Consider the following 20,475-nt stretch of genomic DNA (forward strand, 5'->3'; position numbering starts at 1 on the left):
ACAAAGTGGGATACTGTAACAATATATGAGATTATTCTTAAAGGACTATTTTCGGTAAACATATTTGAATGTACAAAATCTGTATTCTGTGGATGAGCAATGCAATATACAAGACTGGTTTGGGTTATATTTTAGTTTAGCTATGTACTCTATCAAATGTAATTTTTTGTTTCAATTTTAGAATTTGAATTTGGTGACAATATGATTACATATGTGAAGTCTTCTAGGTGCCCTTTAAAGATTACTTTATTAATCTAATATTAACTTGGATTGGATAACTAATATCACTTTATCTAGTTCTAGATAGTTTTAAACTTATTTTTAAGTCCAGTGAATAACATTGTAAATTTTATTTTCAGACTGGGTTAGCTTTACTATATATTAAAAGGTTATTTTCTTATTACAAAATTTTAGCCAAGGGCCTGGAGTGTGACATAGAGACATTGTGCTTGACTAGCATGCAAGAAGCCCTGGATTTGATTCCTTGGTACCCCATATACAGAAAAGGCCAGATGTTATATAGATTAATATGTATCTATGACATACAACCCTCAGCTTAATTTTAATTATGTTCTAAAACCTATGTGCCAGTGATTGTATATAGAGAATCCCTTCTTTAAATACTTGTTTGTTAAACATGATATTTGAAATATAATGTAAAAATCAATGTAAATAAAAGCTTTAAAAAAAAACAGAAAAGAAAAGAAGTTGTGCTGTGGCTCAAGTGGCAGAGTTCTCTAGCTTTGATCAGAAGTACCCTAAGTTCAAGCCCTAGGACTAGCAAATAAAAAAAAAAGTACTCTTTGGGCCTGGAAATGTGGCTTAATGGTAGAGTACTTGCCTAGATGCATGAAATTCTGGCTTTGATTCCTTAGTATCACATAAACAGAAAAAGGAGGAAGTGGTGCTGTGGCTTACGAGGTAGAATGCTAGCCTTGAGCACGGACAGGCTCAGAGGTAGAGCCCAGACCCTGAGTTCAAGCCCCATGACTGGCAAAAAATAAAACAAAACAAAAAACAACTTTAGCCAACACAGAAAAGTATAGATAAGAAAAAATTTAAAATTAATGTGTTGTATAATTTAAAGATTGAAAAGAGATCATAATTTTATATTTTTAAGTTATGTTTAATTTTTTTTCAGCATTAAACAAATGTCAGTGTCTTGGCCCAGAGAGATGAGATTTCTCAATAATTTCTCAATGTCTTTCACACGTTGCATAATAGCTCACAGGTTTTGTTCAGGCTGAAATAATTATCTAAGAACTGTCCAGTATTTTTAGTGCTATTTTTCCCCTGTGGCACTGGCATGATGAAGTGCATATCTTAAGCCTTAGCAAAATAACTGCCTTTTGTGGGTTATAGGAACCATTTAGGACAGTGCTTGGCACATAATTTGTGCAACTTTAGTGTTAGCTCTTACTCTGATAGTGGTATAAACCAAATATTGACCTACTTTCCATACAACATTTCTTGTTGTAGAATGTCTTTTTCTTCAGTTAGCTGCTTTAAAATAGAGGTAAACTATTAGACCTATTAGTGATCATGAAAAATTCATTAGTTCCCTTCAAAAGAAACAAAAATCCAGAAATAATTCTAAGAAGGAATTTTCAAGGGATGACATTGTCCAAAAAGAAATGTACTTATTACCTGACTTATGTAACTGTATATTACCTTTATAATAACAATAAAAAATTAAAATTAAAAAATAACTGCCTTTTTATTCTAAGTGTATTCTTTCACATCTGTTTGTTTTTTACTACCTTCTCTGACATAGAGATTAAGCAGGTAATAAAATGAGATTAGTGAGCAGAATAAATAATACATGAGATTAATTTCTGTACTGCAAAGATATTTGAAAGTATGCAAATTATTAAATTTGTACCATAAATAATATGAAAGGAAAATTCTCATTCTCCCAAAGGATACAAAAAAGCATCTGACACAATTCAACACCCTTTTATATATGACAAGCCTACTGTTAACATAACCAGTGGTAAAAAATCGAAAGTTCTTCCTCTGTCAGGAATAAGACTATTGTGTCCATTCTCACTGCCTCTGTTTGATATAGTACTCAGAGTCCTAGTCAGAACAATTAGGAGAAGTAAAAGACATCTATGATAACTTAATCAATTATGTTTTCAGATAACAAAGCCTTGTTATGTATAGAAATCCTTACAGACTTCCAAAAACTAGAACAATGAAATAAAGTCAGTAATGTTGCAAGGTACAAAATCAATATGGAAAAAAAATCACTTGTATGTCTGTGCATTTACTATGACTCCTGTAAAGAAAAGAAAAAACAAAAACAATTCTCCAGGCACAGTGGCTCACACCTATAATCCTAACTGCTCTGGAGGCTGAGATCTGTGGATTGAGGTTCATAGCCAGCCCAGACAGTTAATCACTAGAAAAGGGGAAGTGTGGCTGTGATTCAAGGAATAGGGTAGTAGCCTTGAGCTGAAGAGCTCAGGGACAGCACCTAGGCCCAGAGTTCAAGCCCCATGACTCACAAAAAAAGGAAGAGAGAGAGAGAGAGAGAGAGAGAGAGAGAGAGAGAGAGAGAGAGAGAGAGAGAGAGAGAGAGAGAGAGAGAGAGAGAGAAGCAATTCAATTCACAATAGTACCAAAAAAAAAAAGCCCATATCATCTCACTTACTGTATATGGAATCCTAAAAGGTCTCCCTCAAAGAAATAGAGTTGTGTCGTGGTTTCTGAGGACCGAGGAGTAGAAGAAATGGAAATGTACTGAGTAATTGAAAAAAAAAAAAGCAGTTATCAGATAAGTGCTTGAGATCTGATTTTAGTATGATTTTAATTTGATTACAAATCAAGAAAACAAGAAATTGAGCCAGTAATTAATAACTTTCTAAATATGAAAGTACCAAGATCAGATGGTTTCATTGTTGAATTCTACCAACCATTTGATGAAAACATCCAGTGATTCCCACTAGATGCTTTATTGGAAAGGAACTATACAGCTTGGATGGGAGGGAGGTAAGAGGGGAAAATATTGGAAGAGTTTTGGGAATGTGGTTTAGTGGTAGAATGCTTGCCTAGAATTCATGAAGCTCTGGGTTCAATTCTTCAGTACCACATAAACAGAAGAAACTGGAAGTGGTACTGTGGCTCAAGTAGTAGAGCACTAGTCCTGAGCACAGAGCGACTCAGAGACAGAGCCCAGGCTGAGGTCAATCCCCAGGACTGGCAAAAAAAAAAAAAAAGGAAGAAAATGAGGGAGTGTGGGGTGTGACACTATTCTAAAAAGGAAATATACTCATTACCTGTCTTTGTAGCTGAAACACCTCTATATATCATCTTTACAATAAAAAATAACTAAATAAAAATGAATAATAATGAAAACATCTTACCAATTCTCTATAATCTCTTCCAGAAAAATAGAAGCAGAAGGAACAATTCCTAACCCAGGCCTTGAAACCAACATTTATCCTATTACCAAAATCAGATAAATATTTATAGCTAAAAAGAAAGGAAAACTATAGACTAATACCTCTTTTTAACATTGTATAGAACAAATTATATATCACAGTCAAATGAAATTTATTACAGGTGTGTAAAACTGGTTCATCATTTGAACATAATGTAATCAACCATCACATAAATATGTCAAAGAGGGAAAAAAATCATATGATAGCCTCAATTGCTATAGAAAATGCATTTAACAAAATCTAACACAGTTATGACCAAATGAAAAACCTCAGAAATCAAAGAGGAACTTACTCAATTTGACAAAGTCTCTAAAAAATCCACAGCTAACTTCATACCTAACAGTGAGAAAATAGATGCATACCTCCTAACTTTCACATTAGTCCCATTCAACATTGTACTGGAATGCCTGCCTAGGTTATAAGACCTATAGGTAAAAGATTATCAGGGAAAAAATAAAATTATCTTAGTTCACCAACAACATAGGAAATTGTCTGTATAGGAAATTCCAAATCACCATCACCAAAATTGGAATTAATAAGTGATTAAAAATGTACCACAGAATGTAAGATTAATGTACAAAAGTTAATTGCTCTCCTGTTTTGCAGCAGTGAAAAATTCTCATTTAATAAAATGCTTTCTATTTAAATAAGGGTATATTTTGAAAAAAATGAGTGAATATTGATTACCTACCTGTAAAATATTTTAAAAGGGGTAGTAAAGGGCTAGCAATGTGGCTTAGAGTACTTGCCTAGCATGCGTGAAGCCCCAGGTTTGATTCCTCAGTACCACATAAACAGAAAAAGCCAAAAGTGGTACTGTGCTTCAAGTGGTAAAGTACTCGCCTTGAGCAAAAGCAGCTCAGGGACAGTACCTAGTCCCTGAGTTCAAGCCTCAGGACTGGCAAAAAAAATAATAATAATAATAACAATAATAATAATAAATTTAAAAAATAAAAGGGATAGTGAAGTAAAACTGAATACACATGTTGTGTGTTGCCTTGATTAAAAATACCTATTTCACCAGGCACCATGTCTCACACCTGTAATCCTAGCTCCTCAGAATGCTGAGATCTGAGGATCAAGATTCAAAGCCAGCCTGGGCACTAAAATCTCATCTCCATTTAACCACCAGAAAACCGGAAGTGGCGCTGTGGCTCAAATGGTAGGGTGGTGGCCTACCCTCCCAGTGTCCCTAAAAAGCTCAGGGACAATGCCCTGGCCCAGAATTTAAGCCCCACAACTGGGGGGAAAAAAAAGAATAAAACCTATTTCAACAGTCACATTAAAATATTATGAACACGAATAAAATACATCAGATACACTGCTGTGAAATATTCTTTTTTTCTTGCTTCATGAAATATTTTATTTGTGCCATTACCATTGAAAGCCATTGACCAGTATTTTTATATATATTTTTATTGTAATTAATAGAAGGGTTACATGATATTTGCCAGATAGGAGGTACATTAATTCACATACATTGATCCCTTTCACATGTCTTGATCCCCAATTCCCTCCCCCCCACCCACACCCCTCATCTTGTTTTACCCCCTTCCCTATCCAATTTCAAATAACCAAATACAAATATATCCGATATATCAGGTAACAAAGTGAGATACTGTAACAATATGAGATAACCAAGGGACAGCAAAAAAGATGAGAGATAACATAGTACATTAAGGACAACAATCATTGATTATATGGCTTTTGTTTCAATATCCTAGAGGTCCTTTCATTTAGCGGCATACTATATGGCCTTACGTATCAAGGTTTTGCTCTATTGCAAATCTCTGCTAGGAGAGCCCAAGGTTTCTACTGATTATGACAAATGAGGGAAACCATTGAGCCTAACTTCCTTTGAGTCTGGCTTACTTCACTTAATAGGATTTGTTCTAAGTCTTTCCATTTCCTTACAAATGGGGCAATGTCGTTCTTTCTGACAGCAGCATAGAATTCCATTGTGTACAAATACCACATCTTGTTGATCCACTCATCAACTGAGGGACATCTAGGTTGGTTCCATATCTTTGCTATGGTAAATAGTGCTGCAATGAACATTGTTGTGCTAGTGGATTTAGTATGACCTTGTTTCTAGATGATTGGATAAATGCCAAGTAGTGGGATTGCTGGGTCATAGGGGAGCTCTATGTTTAATCTTTTGAGGCACTGCCATACTGCTTTCCATAGTGGTTGAATGAGTTTGCACTCCTACCAACAGTGTAGTAGTGATCCCTCCTGGCCACATCCCCTCCAGCATCTGTTATTAGTTTACCTGATCCTGGCCATTCTAACTGGAGTGAGGTGGAATCTTAGAGTTTTTTTGAGTTGCATTTCTTTTATGACCAGATATGTTGAACATTTCTTCATGTGTCTATAGGCCATTTTTGTTTCTTCTTCAGAGAAGACTCTCTTTAAGTCTTTGGCCCATCTTTTAATGGGATGATTGTTACTTTGGAGATTAGTTTTGGAGTGATTCAATTTTTTGAGCTGTTGATATATTTTAGATATGAGGCCTTTGTCCGTTGTTTGGTTGGTGAAGATTTTCTCCCACTCTGTAGGCTTCCTAATTAATTTACTAGCTATGTCCTTTGCCATACAAAAGCTCTGCAGTTTAATGCAGTCCCACTTATCCAGCCTTTCTCTGATTTGTTGTGTTTCTTGCATTGACAAGTATTTTAACAGAAAAATTCCTTTATTGATGTGATTAACCTTAATCTTCCTTCCATTGATTTATTCAGAAAATATGTTGAGCAACAATTAAGCACCGAGATTTACAATACATACTTCTGAGCTGTGAATGTGATCCTTTATTTGAGAATGAGATAACATTCTTTTCTTTTTTAATTTAATTTTATTGTCAAGTGATGTACAGAAAGATTATATTTACATGCATGAGGTAGTGAGTACATTTCTTGTTGGACATTGTTACTCCCACTTTTTCTCCCACTTTCCCTCCCCCCACCCCTACCCCAAGTTGTAGAGTTCATTTCCAACATATTGTCTTGTGCATATCACTGTTCCATTGGTTGAAATATTCTTAAGGGTACCATAGTGTTTCTTTTCTCAACAAATTTATATCTGTTTAAAATATGGTTGTGCAGTCCTTTTTTTCTTCATATTTGTTATTGTAATTAATAGAAGGCGCATATTATAGTTACCAGATAGAAGGTGCATTACTTCACATACATTGATACCTTTCTCATGTCTTGGTCCCCATTTCCCTCCCCCACCCCCACCCCTCATCTTGTTTTCCCCCTTCCCTATCCAATTTCAAATAACCAAATACACATATATACAATATATCAGATAACCAGGTGAAATACTGTAACAATATGCGATATCCAAGGTTCAGCAAAAGAGATGAGAGATAATGGTTGTGCAGTCTTGTTGTGTTTGCAAAATTGGGGCTAAAAGAATTGTTCTTAACTGGGGATAGATATCTCAGTGATAGAACTCTTGCAGAGTTCCAAAACCTGCCAGCTATACTGGCCTGTTGTCTGAACTCTGACAAAACAAGAGATAATTCAAGGACAAGAGAACAGAAAAGTAATGAGTGATGCAAGATACCCAGTGAAGTTAAATCCCTCTTCTTGTTGTGTGCTTAAGCTTCTTTTTTTAATTTTTTTTTTTTTTTGCCAGTCTTGGGGCTTGAACTCAAGGCCTGGAAACTGACCTTAGGCTTTCTCAAAGTAGTGCTCTACCACCTGAGCCACAGCACCACTGCTACCCTTTTCTGTTTATGTGGTACCAAGGAATTGAACCCAGGGATTCATGCATGCTAGGCATGTACTCTACCCCTTGTCCACACTTATGGCCCACTTAAGATTCTTAATGGTGAGTAACTAACAGATCTTATTCCTACATTATTACATCTCATCCTTGATGAGAAAGGATATCCATTGAAGAGACAGCTTCTCAATTATTACAATTTCAGCTATCATAGTAACTATTTGCACATGCAAAGAACAGAATGAGCAGAATATAAATAGCAACTTAAACAGACTAAAGAAGTCACCCTAGATCAGAGGTTCTCAGACCTCAGTATGCCTCAAGATTCACTACATGATTTATTAAAATATAAAAGGTCACCCTCTGAGTTATTGATTCAATAGATCTGTGGTGGGTACAGAATTGTCCAACAAGTTCCCAGATAATGTTCACATTGCCAGTCCTGGGATCACATTTTCAGAGCCATTGCCCTAGGTCTTCCCAACTTAGCACAAGTGAATAAAACAAGTTTTTTAAAAAAAATCTGTTGTATTTCTGGATTCCTGTGAATTGTTTTAAGTTCTTCTAACTACTTAAGTATGTTTATTGCCTTTTGGAGTGATCTTGAATATGCTCTTGAGTTAATGGCAGTAATTAGAGCCTGAATTCTTTGCTCTCTATGAAAACAGTGCCACCTAGAGGTATCATCCCTAAGGGCCCCTACAGTGCCAGCAGCAGCTGTAGTTTCTAGAAGGTCTAAAAGGATGTATCAAGGATTAAGGACAACCAGCTAGGTTATATGTGGTTCTAGTAATAGAAAGGAAGAGAATGAAACTGATAGAGGCTTTTTCTTGCCAAGAATGGGACTGACAGGAGAAATAGATGGAATGACAGATGAGCCCAAGACAAGAAGAAACAAACAGGAAAATCTCAGGACCCATAGTCACTAGAATTGGAAACAAGTTTCTAGGCGGGGAAAAAAAAACAAAAGGCAGAGCTAGAGAAGAAACCAGGAATCCAGCACATTCTTAGAACCCCAGAGAAGAGAATAGGAAGAACTAAGGAGCTGTTCAGATTCCAGATTTCTACATGATTTTTCTCAGTTGGTAAAGTCTGTGCAAAAATTCCAATCCACAGGAGGAGAAAATCAGAACTCTTGAAAGCTTCTGTTTCCCAGCATTTTAGATACTGAGTATTCAGCCTACATATTACTCTTTTTACTAGTTCTTAAAGTGAGAGCTTAGATTGTTGGTGGCAGAGTTTTCCTCTTTTAATTTATTTATTTAAATGTTTCTTCTATAAATGTTTCTTCTTTAGTACTTGAGCTGTGTCCCACAGATGTTGATACATATGTTATGTTGCTTCTAGACAGTATCTTTTATGTCTCTTGAGATCTTGCCTTTGCACTATGAGTTATTTAAAAGAATAGTATTCATATCTGATTTTTTGCAAGTTTTCCTCTTGCCTCTCTGTGATTGCTTTCTCGTTTGTTTTCTTTATTGGTGGAAAAACATACACTTAATGATTTCAACTCTTTTAAAGTTTGTTGCCTTTTCATTTGTGGTCCAGGATATGTCCTGTCTTGTTGAATGTTAATGAGTACTTTTACAAAGCTCAGTATCTTCTAAATAAATTCCTTTTCTAGCTGAAGTAGCCAGTGTCTATGAATTACATTTTATTTCTTATTTATTTATTTATTTATTTATTTATTTATTTATTTATTTATGCATGCCAGTCCCAGGGCTTGAGCTCAGGGCCTGAGCACTGTCCTTCGACTTTCTCAAGGTTAGAGCTCTGCCACTTCAGCCTCAGCACCACTTCTGGCTTCTTTCTATGTCTCTGGTACTGAGGAATCGAATCTGGGTCTTCGTGCATGCTAAGCAAGCATTCTACCAGTAGGCCAAACTCCCAGCCAGATGAATTACATTTTAAAACCCAAATTCCCCTTTTTAGTTGCATGTACTAGGAAGTGTCATAATAGCAGTTCCTCCCTATACCACAGAGCAGACCATGGCTGGGCCTTAGAGGCCTTCTCACATCCCACAGTCTAGACTCCTCAGTCAGTAGGATGGCATACATCCCCATTGATTAATGACAATCTTAATTTCTGTATTCATAACCAAAGATACCCACGTCTTCAAAATAGTATGTCCTACGGGTGATGTCTTGTTTTTCTTGTTTGCTAAGTAGTTTGCTATTCTTGCTGAATCTCTTCCATGTCCCTCATTTCTTCTCTTGGAGCCCTCAGCAGATCATTTGTGTTACTCACGTAGAAAGCCTGGTTTGATTATCCTTTGTATTACCATCTGATTGGAAAATGTTAATTAAATATTACTTTATGATATATGTAATTGGGGTTAGCAGGTTTCCTTTTCTGTTTTTAAGATAGCAGTTTTAAATAGAATGCCTATCATACTTTCAGAGATAGCAGAGGTATGCCAATGTTCAGATTCAGGGAACAAATTAAGCATTTAAGAATCTGGATCCAGATGAGTCAAGACTATGAGAATATACTTTCATGTCAGCTTAATAAACTCTAGGGAAAGTTATATAAGAGCTTTTGGACCAGTAAATTAAGCATGAGGAATTAAAGACCACAGTTATCATCTGCCTGTTATACTGAACCTTATTTAGCATGAACCCAAAAAGTCCCTGGTTGCTTCTGCATTCCAGTTGAGTAATAATGAAGTGAATAGTGATTTTACCTATAAAATAGGGGTAAAATGTGGGGCACTGGTGGCTCACACCTGTAATCCTAGCTACTCAGGAGGCGGAGATCTGAGGATCAAGGTTCAAAGCCAGCCTGAGTTACAAAAGTCTGTGAGACTCATATCTCTAATTAGCCACCAGAAAACCAGAAGTGGTGATGTGGCTCAAAGTAGTAGAGCACTGGCCTTGAGCTAAATAGCTCAGGGTTAGCGTCCAGGCCCAGAGTTCAAGCCCCATGACTCTAGCCCTTCCCCCACAATGGCTAAAATATCTTGGGAAAGAATATCAAAGCATTTCTTTTTTTTATCATTTTATAGCATATACAATTATATAACAATCCAAATTCAGTTATATACAATTGACTTAACAGTGCCATAATTAAACATTTTTGTTAACATAATATGAGATATTATAGTGAAATTCCATCTTTTTTATTCTATCTCCAGTTCCATCATAAATTTGGAGTAAATACTTCTACTCATTTTTGTATTTTAGTTATATATGTATGTTGAATAATACAATGTTATTATAGGGTTTTTATCTAAAGCATAAGGTGCCAGTAGCTCATCATACCTGTAATCCTAGCTACTCAGGAGCCTGAGATCTGAGAATCACAGTTCAAAGTCAGCTCAGTAGGAAAGCCCGTGAAACTTTTATCCACCACCAGAAAGCTATGATTCTGGTGGTAGAGCACTAGACTTGAACAAAAAAGCTCAGAGTCAGCACCTAAGCCTGATTTCTGAGTTCAAACAGGACTAGTGCCAAAAGAAAGAAAGAGTGAGTGAGTGACAGGGGGAGAGAGCTGTGGGGGGGGAGATAGATAAAGAGTAAACAATTTACTTGTTCTGCTCAGTGCATTCTTATAAATATGGTGTTCTGTTTTCAGCTTCTTTATTATGTAAATTACTTAATTAAAATCATTAGGAAGTTATAGCTTTGGAACAATAATAGGAGCAGGATGGAAGAGCTCAGTAACTAAGAAAATTCTACTATGAGATGTGAAGAGTTGCCATCTGCTAGTCTCATCAGATCTGTGGTGATAAAGGAATTATAAACACAGTATATGTGGAAATATGTAGGCAAACTTACATATTTGTATTGTTTGTATATAAACATTACATATATGTATGTGTCTACAGTAAGTTTAGTAAATAAAATATATATAGTACATTATTTAGGCATAGTACTTGTGCTTACATTCAGGTATTTCATTAAATTTATATGCACAGTAATGTGTGTGGTTACTTTCCTTGGGTAACTTAGAGAAAGGTACATCAGTTTTTATGAATACAGAAGAGTATTGCCTTTGAAAAAAAACTATGATCCAATAAAACTTTGATGTTTGTCTAAGCAAATTCTTGAGATACTTACTTCGGGATCTCATAAGAAAGACTATCACAGGTCAAGACTGTGCTAGTTAAAAAGAACAGTTTACATTTTAACTGAAGTCTTTATGTCTGAGGTCTCTAAAGAAATGAGCAACTTATTTAAACTAATGAAGCAATGTAATTTTTCTTAATTGTCTATTAACAACATGAATTAGTTCAAGCCAACAGTTCTTTTTTTATATTTTTATTGTAATTAATAAAAGGGTTACATGATATTTGCCAGATAGAAAGTGCATTAATTCACATATATTGATACCCTTTCACATGTCTTGGTCCCCATTACCCTCCCCTCCATCCCCCCATCTTGGTTTTCCCCCCTTCCCTATCCAATTTCAAATAACCAAATACAAATAAATCCAATATATCATATAACAAAGTGAGATACTGTAACAATATGAGATAACCAAGGGACAGCAAAAGAGATGAGAGATAGAAATGGGTACCAAGACATGTGAAAGGGTATCAATGTATGTGAATTAATGCACCTTCTATCTGGCAAATATCATGTAACCCTTTTACTAATTACAATAAAAAATTTTTTTAAAAAAGAGATGAGAGATAACATAGTACATTAAGGACAACAATCATTCATTATATGGCTTTTGTTTCAATATCCTGGAGGTCTTTTCAATTAGCTTCCTACTATATGGCCTTATGTATCAAGGTTTTTCTCTACTGCAGATCTCTGCTAGTAGAGCCCAAGGTTTCTACTGATTATGACAAATGAGGGGAACCATTGAGCCTAAGTTCCTTTGAGTTTGGCTTACTTCACTTAATATGATTTTTTTTCTAAGACTTTCCATTTCCTAACAAATGGGGCAATGTCATTCTTTCTGACAGCAGCATAGAATTCCATTGTGTACAAATACCACAACTTGTTGATCCACTCATCAACTGAGGGACATCTAGATTGGTTCCATATTTTTGCTATGGTGAATAATGCAGCAATGAACATTGTTGTGCTAGTGGATTTAGTATGCCCTAGTTTCTGGATGGTTGGGTAAATGCCAAGTAGTGGAATTGCTGGGTCATAGGGGAGCTCTATGTTTAATCTTTTGAGGCACTGCCATACTGCTTTACATAGTGGTTGAACGAATTTGCACTCCCACCAACAGTATAGTAGTGATCCCTCCTAAGCCAACAGTTCTTAATGTGTGGTCCTGAGACTTGACCTGTCAACGTCTCTTGAAATTTTGGTGACAAAAATTCTTAGGCCCGAACCCAAATCTACTTAGTCAGAAACTCGTGGTAGAGCTTAGAAATCTCTTAACAAGCCTTCTGGGGAATTGATTCCCTTTGCTAGTTTGAGAACCCAGCCTGAGCTAACAGTTGTTTGGAACAGTTCAAAGTTCCTGGGCATTGAGAACAAAGAGATCTATTTGTATTTGAATCGCATATCTCCCAGGTAATAGGTATGTGACTGTCAGTCTGTTATGAGTCTATGAATGTTGACATTTTCTACTATGATATTAAAATGATGATGAGGATTGGTTGACATAATTTGAGTGTCTAATACTTTAAGTATACTATAGACTGTTAATAGTAGTTACCCTTGATTGTGCCTTTTTAAAAATCTTTTACAGCTTAGTGGTTACTTCTAGTTTTTAAATGAAAGTATACTTATGTGTTTGCTTTCAGATCCAAATGCTCAAGAAATTAAGGACATCTATGGGTTGGACGGCCAAGTAGAACACAAACTGGCTTTTCTGAAAACTCACGTGCCAAAGGAAATGAAACTTGTGCTCATTGGCCATTCAATAGGCAGCTATTTTGCTCTTGAGATCTTGAAGCGAGCCCCTGAGCTCCCAGTAAGTATGCTTGATAGGTGACTGTGGGTCCCTGGCTATATTGTGCACAAATTCTCCTCCGCTTTCCTTATTCTTTTGTCTCTTGGCTAAGGATAGATTTTTTTAATGTAAGGATACTTGGCTGCCTGTATTCTTATCCCCTTATTGCTATGGATCCATGTGACTATATGTTTATGAAATTTCTATAATGTTTCAAAGAATAATGCTAAAGGTAGGGAGGGAGGAGAGCAATATTACACATGAATGTCTTTGATCTAGGGTTTTCTGATTCTGGTATTACATTTAACTTGTTATCATTTATGAAGGAATATTTAAGAACAGTCAAGACAAAAAAGGAATCTGCATTTATTAGGAAAGTATTTTAAGATATTCATGAAGAAAATAAAAAGTATCGCCATTCTTGTTAATAGCAGGCAAACAACTGTCCTTATAGAATAGTAAGTTTTTGTTAGTCATAAATGATCAATAGCTTAGCAGTCTTTGTAAAATATAAACTCATTCTTTCATTCACATTTTTTTTCTTTTTTGTAGTACTGAGAATTCACCTAAGGCCTTGTTCATGCTAGGCAAACACTCCACCACTGGGCTATGTCTATAGCTCCCACACAAATACTTACTGGTTAATTAAGTACCAGATATTAAGTGAGGTACTGAAGTCACAAAGATTGGTTTAAAGTGCTCAGAAAATGAAAGAAACTATCAAGAAACTTAAAGAAAAAGCCCATACTTTCACTAGCACATACCATTAAGTGGTCCACTGGATAGATACAGTTCACAAAATAATTCGTTTCTCTACTCAGACATATTAAGCACTGCCATATGTAGGTACTGCACTTTGTTTTGAGGGCATTCTAGAATAAAAAAATCTTGTAGCTAAAATACCTTGGAGTCTCCTGGAGGAGTCAGACTAACCATTGATTGTGATATCTGCTACCTTGTAAAAGTACTAGATGGGAGCATAGAGGAATGAAGTGTATTCTAGTTACCGGAAGGCAGGAGAGAAAGAGATCTTTTCACTTGACTCCATATGATAGAGTATCTCCACTAGTCTTGAAATCCTCTAAAAATTTGTTCCATTTCCAGCCAGGTTAACACATCCACTTATTCATAATAGCCCTTGGAAAAAATATATACCTGTAATCTTCTTGGCTGTGTTTTTTAATATTAGTGAAGATACTTTAATCAGAAAACCAGATTCATGTTTGCTTTTATCTTTTAGCTAACCTTTTTAACCTTTAGTTAATTCATAATTTTGTCCATGTCTTTAAAATCTCCTCTAGTCCTATATTACATGGTTACCATCTCTACAGTGTTCAACCCTACCTGTTTGCAGTTCTACTTGCATGGTTTCTATGACTGTTGGCTTTAGCCAGTGACATATGTTCAATTACTTGCTGCCAATTTTTATCTGTATAACTGGACAGTTTTTGAGCCTCTACCTTAGTTACCTCATCTGCAAATTGAGGATAACTATGCATTCTTCAGAAGATTTTTGTGAGGAATTATATAAAGCATTAAGAATGGTGACTAGACAAGGTTATGGACATGGTCTTAGAGATATAAACCTAACTACATAGACATAAAAACCTATGATGGGGGGCCCAGAGTTTGGCCTAGTGGTTAAAGTGCTTGCCTAGCATGCACGAAGGCCCAGTTCAATTCCTTGGTACCACATACATAGAAAAAAGCCGGAAGTGGTGCTGAGGCTCAAGTGGTAGAGCACTGTCCAAAGACAGTGCTCAGGCCCTGAGCTCAAGCCCAGGACTGGCAAAAAAAAAAAAATCTAAGATGGGCTATATACTCTATAGACAATGTTTTATTACATATGTAGCTATGACATACAATCCCTCAGTTTATGTTTTATTACATATATTAATATGTAGCTATGACATACAAACCCTCCGTTTAATTTTAATTATGTTCAAAAATCTATGTGCCAGTGATTGTATATAGAGATTCCCTTCTTGAATACTTGTTTGTTAAACATGACATTTGAAATATGATGTAAAAATCAATGTTAATAATTTTTTAATATAAAAAAGAATGGCACTTAGAACTGAAAAGTTACAAATAAGTTGTAATGAAAATGACACTAAAATCATTGACCCAGGTATTATGCTAACTACTGATAAACAGCTGTGTTGGTTATCTACTGTTGTGTGTCTGTTTATCCTAACTTTAGTAATATAGAATAAAACACTCTTAATTTCTCAGTTACTGATCAAAAATCTCATGCAGATTATCTGGGTCCCCTACTATAGGGTCTTTCACAGCATACTAATCAAGGTTTTATCCACTCTTGCAGTTTCATCAAAAACTTAACGTGAGGTGGCTCTGTTTCCAAAATCTGCACATGGTTTGCAGGAGTACTTAGACTCAGGCCTTGGTTCATCCCTGGCAGTTGAATTGTGTCCATCCTCGGTAACAGGTTAGCCTCTGGCTGCTGTATCCAAGCAAGCTTGGTAGAACTGCCAAAGAGAAGACTGTGGCAAGATGAAAGTCACAAGCTGTAACTTAATTACTAAAGTAACATTACATCACTTTTTTGTATCATTTTTGTTAGAACTAGAACACTTTATGAAGCCTACCCTTAAGGAGAGAGTATTACATAAAAGCATGATTTCTAGGAGGTGAAGAGCATTCTCAAAGCTGCCTACCCACTGCCGTGTAGCTCAGATTTCACTTAGGTGGTATGTAGTCATTCATGTGACATAATAATAACAATGGCAATACTAATATATTTATGTAAATTAAAATAATGGATTTATTCCCTAATGTAGGCAGTGACTTAGTTCAGTAACTATTATTACTTGTTTAGGTATTTTCAAAACCTTTTTTAAAAAGTTACTTGCACATTTGAAATCATAATAGTATCACTTTTCAGTAAGCATAAAGAAAAATGCTTTTGAGGTTATCACAGTTATTAACTTAATCATAGAAGTATCCTTTTTGTTTGTTTGTTTGTTTGTTTGCTCCAAATCTATTCTGTAAATGTGTAGTTTCTTTCCTGTGTATTTTAAAATAATGTTCAATATATTTGGCTTTTATTTTATTTTTTAAATTAGTTTTAGTTATAAAAAGGTTTTCAAGTCAATATATTTATAAATATATGTTTAAAATATATTTGAGGGCACCAGGTGCAGTGGCTCACGTCTGTAATCCTAGTTACTCAGGAGGCTGAGATCTGAGGATCGCAGTTCGAAGCCAGCCCCGGATGCTAAAGACCATGAGAGCCTTATCACCAATTAACCACTAGAAAACAGGAAGTGATGCTGTGGCTCAAGAGGTAGGGCTGTAGCCTTGAGCTGAAGAGCTCAGGGACAGCGCCCAGACCCAGAGTTCAAGCCCCATGACCAACAACAATATATAATATATGCATAAACATAAACATATACATGTTTATATGTGTTATATATATATATATATATGCACACATTTCTGAGGGGTCCAGAGCATGGCCTAGTGGTAGCACACTTGCCTAGCATGCACAAAGCCCTGGCTTCAATTCCCCAGAACCACATACACAGAAAAAACCTTAAGTGGCAGATAGCTAGCCTTGAACAAAAAGTATCCAAGGACAGTGCCCAGGCCCTGAGTTCAAGCCCCAGGACTGAAAGAAGTATATATATATCTTAATCTGTGCTGCCCCCTTCATTGTTGTTTTGAACCCTTCTCTCTCTTTGGGAGTATATTCACAATTTTAGGAAATAAATGTGATGTATCTTTTTTTAATTTTTGCCAGTGTTGGTACTTGAACTCAGGATCTGAGCACTCAGGGTATAACTAAGAGAGCACATGCTTAGCATGTGTGTTCAGTCCTCACTGTGAAAAAAGGAAAAAGAAAAATATTAACAGTAGTGAACGGGAAAGGGGAGATGAAATATGAGCTTAAACTAGTCTATTTGTGGAGATAGAATTCTTACTGTGATTATAGAGTTTTCAAAGAGACTTCTGAAACTATGTTTTATCTTCTTAAAAAGACAATGCTAGGAAAATATATGAGATAAATTGTTGATAAAGAATACATTTTTCAGGAAGAGAGAAATTCGTACAATTTTTCCCCATTATTCAAAAGCTTTATCTGCTTTCAATTAACTACACTGTTGAAATCTCCCCCCTTACTCCCCTCCCATTAAACACCTGTGCCAGTTAATATTGGTGGTGTGATCCCTGCTGAAGTGTTGAAATTTCAGTGACTCCGGGCTACTCTAAGACAAACCAAGGCCTGTATGCCTTAATTTAGGCTGACATGCTCCATTTAAGATGTGTTTGACAATCAACAGTTTGTATAAGCCAGAATGTTGCAATCCTTAATCATTTTGCCAAAAATAAGTTAGCTGTTATGTTTTATAACATATGAAGTGTGATAATAAGAAACTTGTGTTTCCATCTTGTCTTTTATTTTTACTGGAATTTTTGACTCCCATAAGATTTTGAAGACATATTTGTAGTTTGTTGGGCTTTCTTTTGGTTCACTTCTTTGCAGTATTTTTGTAACTAATTATAAGCAACTTTGACCTTAACTTGTTTTAAATGACACTGGATATGTCAGATGTATTGTCTATGTCAGATGTATTGTCTAACCTATATTTCAGTACACTGAAAAATAATTGCCTCTTCTAAAACTGTAATATGTATATACATATATAATTCTTTTTAAGCATGTCTGATATACAAACTATAGAAATTCCTCAAGTATTTTGATAGTAGTGTCCAGAATAGGTCATTTTAAAAGAAAATAGTTAATTGGAGACTAAGTAATAATTGTCATGACTTGTAATAATAAATGTAATTGTTTTTAGACTCATATCTTAGAAATGAGGTAGGCCATCGAGACAGTCTAGACCCATATTGTTTTACAAGTAAGAAGAGAAAGGTACCTTGGTTCTGTTTGTATCCAGAGTGAGGTGTTAATATGAGTATAAGAAAATGTACAAAAGGATCTGGTGGGAAGAGAAAGAATGAAAGGCAAAAAAAACAGGTGATAGACAAGTTGACAATACAGATGAGATATTTTCATCATCGCCAACCATGACACCCAGTGTTCATTTGAAATTTACAAAATTACATCAATCAGTGTTATTTAAAAATAGAACTATTCTCCAAAAAAAAAAATAGAACTATTCTCATGATACTGAAATTCCAGGAGCTAATTGCCTAGCCCATTTGTCAATCCCAGCTAAGTGGCAGAATTTATACACTGTGTTGTTTCTCAACTTCCCCACTATCTGCTTTCTGGTTGAATTCATTACAAAATTTTAAGATTACAGATGATTAATTGCAGGTGATTATAGATACTTTCAGAAACTGTTAGATCTGACTGGGTACCTGTGTCTCACATCTGTTATCCTAGCTGCCTAGAAGGCTGAGATGTAAGGATCACCCTTGAAAGACATCCTGAACAGAAGAAAAGTCCATGAGACTCTGATCCCCAATTAATCACCAAAAAGCCAGAAGTGAAGTTAGAGCTCAAGTGGGTGGTAGAGCACCGGCTTTGAGCAGAAAAGCTAAAGGACAATACCCAGGCCCTGAATATAAGCCACAGAAATGGCATCAAAACAGAAACCACTAAATCCAATTTGACCTAAATTTACAATTTCTACTGCTGTTTCTTTCCTTCAAATATAGAGGAGGGAACACTTTAAAGGGTGTTTGGAGAGAGTTGGAGACATGAATGTGTGTGTGCTACATAACATAGATGGCAGGGAGCTGGCATTGAGGTTTGGGCCAAAGGTAGAAAACAGAAAGCATTAGTTAACTTATTAATGCGCCTTCATAGATGAAAACCACAAAGGCAAAGTAATTAGCAACTACTCTGTCTTGTGAAAGACACCATTTCAGAAAATAACAAGCCTACTCTAAAAAAAAATTGGTATGAAATATGACAAATTGCTATCTGTCCAATGACTTAAGCATTTATTTAAATATGTACATATCTGTTTATGTTTGTGCCCACACATTACCTTTTCTGAATTACCTAGGGGAATACCTTGATGGAAACTAGACACGTGTAAAGTTTCAACTATTCAACTTCAGCAGTTTTTAGTTATCTGAATTTTTTAAGAATCTTGAAATTGCTTTCAAAGTGGAAAAAATATGTGGGCTTTTTCATCTTTTCATAACTCAAAACTATTTAATATATTTTCTCAAAGCCTGCACACACATAAAAAATCACCTTTGGGCTGAAACCAGGCATGGAAAATTTCACCACAAAAGGCTAATTTTTTTGGAAAGCTGAAAGAAAGTGAAAACATGTTTATAATAGAACATTTTTCATGCATTCAGATACTTAGTGTTTTATCTAATGCATTTCATCTGAAATATTTGAACACTTCTGGTTTAACCATGGAGCCATTTTAATGTTTGTATATCCATGATGTACTGTCAAATGGAAGACACTGTCCTCATCCTCCCAACCCTTGAAAGTTAATGAGCAATCTTTAAAGGGATGGGTATGGCAAGTGAGATGAAGTGACTAATGGCTAGAGAAAGCTTTATACCAATTAATACATTGTGTCACTGCCTCTCCCTGGTCAAAGAATAGATCATTAAAAGCCAAATAACTTGTTCCTTGTGTTTCCATGCTCATAGTACCTCAGCTCTGTTTTTATATTTCTGCAAATTGATATGTATTCCTTAGTGGAATAAAACTAGAAATCAACTGAAAAGAAACTAATCGAACTATTTTCAAAAGAAAATATTCAAACAAGTGGAAATGGAACAATGTATTGTTGAGTGACCACCAGGCAGGCCATTGAAGAAATAAGGGGTAAGGGAAATCAAAAAGTACCTAAAAATAATGAAAATGAAAACAAAACCTAACAGAAGCTTTGGGATACAATGATAGTAGTTCTGAGAGAAAAGTTTATAGATATGAGCACCTATATTTTTAAAACACGGATCTCAAATAAGGAACTAATGAGGTAGAAGAATTCTATTATAAAAACCGTAAACTCGGGCCGGGAGTTTGGCCTAGTGGTAGAGTGCCTGCCTAGCATGCACGAAGACCCGGGTTCGATTCCTCGGTACCACATACACAGGAAAAAGCCAGAAGTGGTGCTGAGGCTCAAGTGGTAGAGCTCTAGCCTTGAGAAATCCCAAGGACAGAGCTCAATCCCTGAGCTCAAGCCCAGGACTGGCAAAAAAAAAAAAAAAAAAAAAAATGTAAACGCTTGAAGAAATTGAAGAAAACATCAGAAGATTTAAAGATCTCTCATTTATGTAAGCAGAATTAGTGTGAAAATGGCCAAACTACTAAAAATAATCTACAGATTCAATGTATTCCTCATCAAAACCCCAGTAATACTGGGTGGTGGCTCATGCCTGTAATCCTAACTAACCAGGAGGCTGAGATCTGAGGATCAAGGGACAAAGGACCTGAGAATCTTATCTCCAATTAACCTCTAGAAAAATGGC

General features: G+C 35.7%; 1 protein-coding gene across 3 annotated transcripts in view; it reads left to right on the plus strand.

Moving 5' to 3' along the window:
* The window catches only part of Ldah (lipid droplet associated hydrolase), an 84,083-nt gene that overhangs the window by 13,351 nt on the left and 50,257 nt on the right, over positions 1 to 20,475 (plus strand). For all 3 annotated transcript variants that reach the window (XM_090337385.1, XM_090337386.1, XM_090337387.1), the window contains exon 4: positions 12,890 to 13,059. In XM_090337385.1, coding sequence (XP_090193511.1) covers positions 12,890 to 13,059 — 170 coding nt within the window. The remainder of the gene's footprint in view (positions 1 to 12,889; positions 13,060 to 20,475) is intronic.

This window comes from Megascapheus bottae, chromosome 7, assembly GCF_031878675.1.
Source record: "Megascapheus bottae isolate mThoBot1 chromosome 7, mThoBot2.hap1, whole genome shotgun sequence".
Taxonomy (NCBI): Eukaryota; Metazoa; Chordata; class Mammalia; order Rodentia; family Geomyidae; genus Megascapheus; species Megascapheus bottae.